Source organism: Podarcis raffonei, chromosome 17, assembly GCF_027172205.1.
Source record: "Podarcis raffonei isolate rPodRaf1 chromosome 17, rPodRaf1.pri, whole genome shotgun sequence".
In the NCBI taxonomy this organism is placed as follows: Eukaryota; Metazoa; Chordata; class Lepidosauria; order Squamata; family Lacertidae; genus Podarcis; species Podarcis raffonei.
The window spans coordinates 35,831,497-35,839,000 of NC_070618.1; the positions used below are offsets into that span (position 1 = coordinate 35,831,497).

General features: G+C 46.5%; 1 protein-coding gene across 2 annotated transcripts; it reads right to left on the reverse strand.

The window, feature by feature from the left end:
• Nucleotides 1-752: 752 nt before the first annotated feature.
• ABT1 (activator of basal transcription 1) lies at nucleotides 753-4,712 on the reverse strand. Of its 2 annotated transcripts, none has more exons than XM_053371234.1 (4): nucleotides 4,628-4,712; nucleotides 3,583-3,933; nucleotides 2,999-3,174; nucleotides 753-2,017 (listed from the first exon to the last, which is right to left on the reverse strand). In XM_053371234.1, the coding sequence occupies exons 2-4, from the start codon at nucleotides 3,845-3,847 to the stop codon at nucleotides 1,679-1,681; spliced, it is 780 nt and encodes a 259-aa protein (XP_053227209.1). In that variant the 5' UTR covers nucleotides 3,848-3,933; nucleotides 4,628-4,712; the 3' UTR covers nucleotides 753-1,678. The 2 variants fall into 2 exon arrangements, with proteins under 2 accessions (XP_053227209.1, XP_053227210.1); XM_053371235.1 differs by lacking the exon at nucleotides 4,628-4,712 and adding an exon at nucleotides 4,471-4,555.
• Nucleotides 4,713-7,504: the final 2,792 nt, after the last annotated feature.

A 7,504-nucleotide genomic window follows, 5' to 3' on the forward strand; every position in this document is an offset into this window, starting at 1 on the left:
TGTTACAAGTTTTGTACATTTTTGCTAATTTAACTGGTGTCATATACCATCTGTATACCATTTTCATAACGTTTTCTTTTAACGTAGTACATGCTGCAAACTTCAAGTTTTCATTCCATATTTTTTGCCAATCTTCCAAATCTATACTATACCCTAAATCTCTGGCCCAATGAATCATTACTGCTTTAACTTCCTCATCCATCGTGTGCCATTCCAGTAAAATTTTATACATTTTTGAAATTATCTTACAATCATTGTTGACAATTTCTGTTTGAAATTTCGAATCTTTTTCTTTATACCCTCTTTCTTTCACATCCTTTTTAAACATATCACTTATCTGATAATAGTGCAGCCAGTCAAATACATGTTCTTTTACTTGCTCATATGGTTTCAATCTCCATTTCCCACCTTCTTTCACCACCAAGTCTCCATAAGTAATCCAATTACTCCTCATATTAGGGAGCTTTCCTCACTTTCCTCAGGATTTCTGGGCTCCAAGTACCAGACACAATTCCAACTCCTCAACTGAGATTGTGGACTGGCAAAACTCTATTCTGTTTCAGGCTTTTCCTGAGTAATGAAGCTGTATGTAACATATAGTGTATGGCTTACCAGAGAAATGCTGAGCATTTCAAACCAGAGCTACAGTAATCCAACTGTTCTTTTACCTAAACAGGGAATCGGATACTACTTTAGAACACTTCCCACTTGATGTCCACACACTACGGTTGAAGAACAGACATAACCAGTGCTTCAAAATAATTTTTTTATTTACCACTTGGTACCTGCTTTCTCTCTCACACACACATTAAAAATGGAGATAATTCCTAATGTAGGTGGAGTCTGCTTAGGCTTAATTTCTATTGTTGAAACATGTTGAAATGCAAAATAAAAACAATGAAAAATTGAAATAATTCCAGTAGTAACAGACCACATTTTTGGACAATATATAAAAATGATTGATCCCAAACCCAATTCAATACTTTTTGGAAAAATAACATTTTCATGGGGTCTGTATGCTTATTGCTGTTCTAGCCCTAGATGTTTGTTTCAAATAATAGCTGCATGTTGACTTAACAGTATTATCACCTTAATGTCACCAAAACACTTAGAATCCCCATTTGGCGCTTCTCATTCCAAAGTACCTTGGATGATCAGCGGCAGAGAACTAAAATGTCCACAAAGGCAGTGCTTGGCCTGTTCCTCCTCCCCCCCCCCAATTTCTAAATGAAGATCAAGGTTCCTATTAGCAACTGGATTCTAGCTGGTTTCAGCTCCCCTCCCCGCAGCAGCATCCGATCTAGAACAGCACACTCTTCCGCTGGATCAACCTCTGAACTTGATTCAGGTCTGGGAAGGTGAGACAGCCAGCGCCAATCTCAGCCGCCAAGAGAACAACCAAAAGAGCAAACCTTTGCCAAATCCCCACAGGGGAAAGCTTTAATGCTGCTCAGGCAAAGCTGGACAGCTTCCTAAAAAGAGGCTCCACACAGCAGAAAGATCAACAAGTTTTACAACCACAGCATATGTATAAAATATGCTGTGCAACAAAGAATGAACTTCCCCTGCCTGCTTTGGTAGGTTCAAGAATAGACTGAGTCTGCTTGGCTTATAAAAACCCAGCAGCCAGCAGCTAAACCAGGGTCAGCAGCAAATCTGACATTTCAGAGGACAAGCCCTACTGTTGGATATTGAAGATCTTGGATAGCAGAGAGCTGTTCGACTGGGATTTCTGCTGGATCTCAGCAGCCCGGGCCAACTGCTTCTTCAGGCGCTTCTTCCCTTTGCTGGTCTGGATTTCTTCCTCAGTCTGGCGCTGGACAAAGCCCCAGCTCTTCTCTTCCTGTCCTCCCCGATTGCCCTTTTCTGAAAAGCGCTTGCTCTTCTCTACATTCTGCAGGTAGAAATTAGTCTCACGCTTGGCCAGTGAAACTTCGGCCCGCATGCGCTGCTGCCGCACCTGACGCTCATAGGCCAGTCGCTCGCTCAGGTGAGTCCACTTGAAGCGGTGCAGATACTGGGGACAAAAGACAAGGAAATTTAAGAAGGGCCCTGCAGGATCAGGCCAAAGGCCCGAGTCCAGCACTCTGCTTCTAAATGTAGCCAACCAGATGCCCCTATGGGAAACCTGCAAGAGGGACGTCCTCCACAGGCCACTCCCAGCAACGGGCATTTAAAGGCGTGCCGCCTCCAACAGCAGAGGTACAGCATCTTCTTAACACTTTCTAAGAGTGATACTTTATACAGTGCATAGAGTCCTGTGGTCTCTCTTCCTTCCCTTTATTAAAAACATAGGCTTAAAAGATTTGACAATCGTGCAACCAGGAACAGCCAACCTCTGAATGATCAAGAAGCACCTCTGTTCTCCAGACATTAGTCCGGAGACCCCTGCTCAGTTGGTTAATCTCCATAACCATGCAGCATTAAACATTTTAGTGATATGGAGAACTCGTACTTGGATGATCTGACATCATCAAAAGGAGCTGGAATTGGAGCAGAGAAATGACTGTACTCCCCCAAAAGGATCCCCTCATGACCCACATTTGGCAGCAGCCCATTGCTATTCCAGAATGTAGCTAATTTGCCAATGCGACGCTGTTCGCATATGAAAAGATACCCATATGGATTCATTGTTTCTTCTCCTTGGAAGTGAAATATTACTTTGAGAGTCAACTCTGGGCTTGACCATCCCTGTTCCCCCCCTCCCCCAAGCTCCCCGGGCTTTGGGTGCAAGAAGCACTGTGATATTTGTGCCTGCCCATCCAAGCATAGTTTTGTAAAGCAGTTTGTTTTGCACCACATTAATGAATAGAAGATGGATGTGAGAGAGGCTTTTGCAAACTCATGACTTCATCCAATGAGAGAGCGAGAGGGACCAGTACCTTCAGAAAGGCCACTTTACACCTCATTCCTTCAACAGAGAGTTTAAGTCACAAGATCAACTAGATGCGAAGGGGGTAATCCTTATTTACTGGCGCAGCCCTCAGCACCCACTTACCTTCATATTCCAGAGGTCATAATGGAATCGGCTCCTCTTCCGGACACCCATGGGCGTATTGTGCAAACTGGCAGCTACTACCTTTGCCACACGCTTATCCCTGAATTCTACCCAGCCTTCAGTGAAGTTCTTGGCATTGCTACCTGCTTTCTTCTTTTTCTTTCGTATAAATCGCTCTGCAGGACACAGAGAGGAGGGTTACAGGTTTGTGCAGAATGTGACAATGGCCTAGTTTTAAATGCAACCTCAGTCCACACATCCACCGGCTTCTAGATTTCTCACTCAACTGTAGTTTTTTTCACACCCTTTGAAAATGTAAGAATTGCACAACGCTTCGATTAAGGTGGCATACAGATCATAAATCAAATAATACTCTGAAATCAGCTTCTCTACACTAATCTCCACGTCTTTCATACACTCCCCATACCAGATGCTGACACCGGTTCTAAGGCACCTGCATCCAACATGATATTTTGCTTTGTAGCCTTTCACCATGGCGTTTATTCTGCCTGACCCTGTTCAGCTGACTGGCAGACCCACCCACCCCTGCCCACTGCTCCCCAATACACACCAAGAAGGCTCACCTTCAGGCTGCAGGAAAATACGTCCTACTTCACCATGCACACTAAGCAAGTTACGGACGTGTCGCGGCCGGAAGCGAGGAGGGATGTGACCAAGGTAAATTATGCCTGGCACAACTTTTTTGGCGCCATCTTCAGTGGAGAGATCCAACTGAACCTCACTTCCTTCTTCTTTCTGGTCAGTCACTGCCTCTTCCTCTTCAGTGTCCATTACCAAGTCTTCAGCTCTTGGTGTCTCCTGACACTTCTCTACACCTTGATCAGCCATCCAAGTGTTGCTCTTACTGCTATTATTATTATACTGGATGGCATTGGGGAAAGAAGGGAAGGTTGCGCTGGAAGGTTGCTTTCTTCCTGCAAGGAGAAGAGACATTTCAAACAATAACAACACTCTGCAAGGGAATCTCAGTCCATGACATTTATTGTCACTTGACATTTATACTGCTCCTTATCCCATAAGCCATGGGCAGGCAAACTAAGGCCCGGGGGCCTGATGCAGCCCAATTGCCTTCTAAATCCGGCCCTCGGACGGTCCAGGAATCAGCATGTTTTTAAATGTGTAGAATGTGCCCTTTTATTTAAAATGCATCTCTGGGTTATTTGTGGGGCATACAAATTCATTCATTTCCCCCCCTTCAAAATATAGTCCGGCCCCCAGCAAGGTCTGAGGGACAGTGGACCGGCCCCCTGCTGAAAACGTTTGCTGACCGCTGCCATAAGCTCTGGCTGGCAGCAGCCACTACTGGGCAGGATGATGGAAGTCTGTGTTGCCCAGTCCTGTCTGCTTCTCGGGCGCTATCCTGTGGCCTGGTATACCGAACACAATGCTAACAATACAGCATATAGCAGTAGTTCTCAAAGGGTGTGGCAGTAACAATCAAGGGCGATTACACGTGCTGCTGCCCTGCATGATGTTGCGTGCACGCCTTCACACGTGCACACACACGTGTCCGTGCCAAGCAGGTCTAAGCCTTAAGCCTCCATGCCCCTCCGCTCCCCTCCCCTGCCTCGCCCGTGCCCCGTCCCCGCCACTCGCTCCCTTCCGTACCCACGAAGAACTCTCACGCTCGGCGCCCTCCTGGAATCTGCGCGGAGCACTTCCGGCGCTCACTTCCGGCAGCTGTCGCAAAAGGAAGGTGGTAAAAGGAAGTCCAAGCCCCGCCTTCCCACCCCATAGAGATAGGAAAAGAGAAGAGTGACACGCATGCGCAACCACTCCGACTCCATTCAAAAGTAGAAGCTGCCTCTGGTCTGGCACGACTCAGCCAGAAGATTTTTTAGGCCCGTCTGAAGAGATCATTATTGAATATATTTTTTTAAAAAATTTCAATGCAAAATTACAACAAAAATTACAAACATTGAATCCAAAATAAAACTATACAAACAAGAAAAACAAAACACAAAAAAGAAAAAAAGGGGAACCCCCCCCCACATCTACAAATAAAACCATATCTTCATTCTAATCTAGTCATTACATACATGTACACATATAGCCTTCCTTCCTTCGTTCTAAGGCCTCAAAAATTTTACTCTTTCTAAATTGTTGTGTCTAATGTTGATTACCTCTACCTTTATACTTTGTAAAGAAAAGGAAAAATGAATTATTGAATCTTTATTGATGTATTTACTTATTTATTTTTCTTTTATTTGCACAAAGCAGCTAAAAAACTGCTTTAAAAACAAACACCTCCGAGCGGTGATGCAAGATGCCGCAATTCCTGCCAAAGCGCCCGATTCTCTGATTTTCAGGGTCGAGGAATCCAGTGCAGCCCCTTTTCCGCTATCGACAGGAGCAGGGCGCAGCTGCCCTGGGCGGCATCCTCGGCGGACGTATGGCAAAAAGGGGGAAAGGCATGATTTCTGCAGAATTGCTCTGATATTTTTTAACGCCTCCCCCTCTGCGCTCATTTCCAGCTCCTCTACTATTATTGCATCCCTTCTGCGAAGCCTACGACAGCCCCGTCACCTACATTGCTCCCATCCGCTGCCCACCAAAATGCGGTTCACCATTTCTCTCTTGTTGCGTTTTATTTTTTCCTAAACTATGTGCAAAATTAATAATTGCTTTTTTAAAAAATAAAAAAATAAAATTAAAAAGCCAGCTTTGAGGTCGCAAGGTACAGGTGAGGGCCAGGAGTGCCAGCTTGGCCCCGCGACTGTGGAGGGCCAGGGCCATAGGTGCCATGCAGTAGTAATAATAATAATAATAATAATAATAATAATTAATAATAATAATTTTTTATTTATACCCCACCCATCTGACTGGGTTTCCTCAGCCACTCTGGGCAGCTTCCAACAAAATATTAAAATACAGTGGTACCTCGGGTTAAGAACTTAATTCATTCTGGAAGTCCATTCTTAACCTGAAACTGTTCTTGACCTGGGGTACCACTTTAGCTAATGGGGTCTCCTGCTGCTGCCGCTGCATGATTTCTGTTCTCATCCTGAAGCAAAGTTCTTAACCTGAGGTACTATCTCTTGGTTAGCGGAGTCTGTAACCTGAAGCGACTGTAACTTGAAGCGCCTGTAACCCGAGGTACCACTGTACAATAGTCTGTTAAACATTAAAAGCTTCCCTAAACAGGGCTGCCTTCAGATGTCTTCTAAAAGTCTGGTAGTTGTTGTTCTCTTTGACATCTGGTGGGAGGGCGTTCACCAGGACAGGTGCCGCTACTGAGAAGGCCCTCTGCCTGGTTCCCTGTAACTTGGCTTCTCACAATGAGGGAACCGCCAGAAGGCCCTCAGCGCTGGACCTCAGTTTCTGGGCAGAATGATGGGGGTGGAGATGCTCCTTCAGGTATACTGGACCGAGGCCGTTTAGGGCTTTAAAGGTCAGCACCAACACTTTGAATTGTGCTTGGAAACTTACTGGGAGCCAATCAAGATCCTTCAAGACCGGTGTTATGTGATCTCGGTGGCCGGTCCCAGTCATCAGTCTAGTTGCCGCATTCTGGAGTAGCCCCACGTAGAGTGCATTGCAGTAGTCCAAGTGAGAGATAACTAGAGCATGCACCACTCTGGCAAGACAGTTTGCGGGCAGATAGGGTAGCCTGCGTACCAGATGGAGCTGGTAAACAGCTGCCCTGGACACAGAATTGACCTGTGCCTCCATGGACAGCTGTGAGTCCAAAATGACTCCCAGGCTGCGCACCTGGTCCTTCAGGGGCACTGTTACCCCATTCAGGACCAGGGAGTCCTCCACACCTGCCCGCCTCCTGTCCCCCAAAAACAGTACTTCTGTCTTGTCACGATTCAACCTCAATCCGTTAGCCGCCATCCATCCTCCAACCGCCTCCACACACTCACACAGGACCTTCACTGGTTCGGATTTAAAAGAGAGGTAGAGCTGGGTATCATCCACATACTGATGAACACCCAGCCCAAACCCCCTGATGATCTCTCCCAGCGGCAGTGCCAGATTTATGTATAAGCTAAAGAAGCTATAGCTTAGGGCCCCACTCTCTTGGGGGCCCCCCAAAAAAGTAAAGGAAAAAAACCCTGGATGTACATTTCCAAAATACAGTGGTGCCTCGCAAGACGAAATTAATTCGTTCTGCAAGTTTTTTCTTCTTGCGAGTTTTTCGTCTTGCGAAGCACGGTTTCCCATAGGAATGCATTGAAAATCAATCAATGCGTTCCTATGGAAACCGCCTTCAGACCAGGTCCGGGGACAGTCTATCACCCGACCTCTTCTGAAGGCTGGGGGGGGGGGGGGACAAGGGCTTTTCTTCCCACCGCCAGCCTTCAGAAGGCTGTTCTGAAGGCTGGCGGTGGGAAGAAAAGCCCTTCTCCCCACCTCCCGCCCCGCAAGCTCCGGGGACAGGAGGGCTTCGCTGCCGACCCCCAGCATTTTAAAAGCCCCCGGGACAGCGGAGGTCTTCTGAAGGCAGGCGGTGGGCAAAAGTCTTTGCTCCCCCCCGCCTGC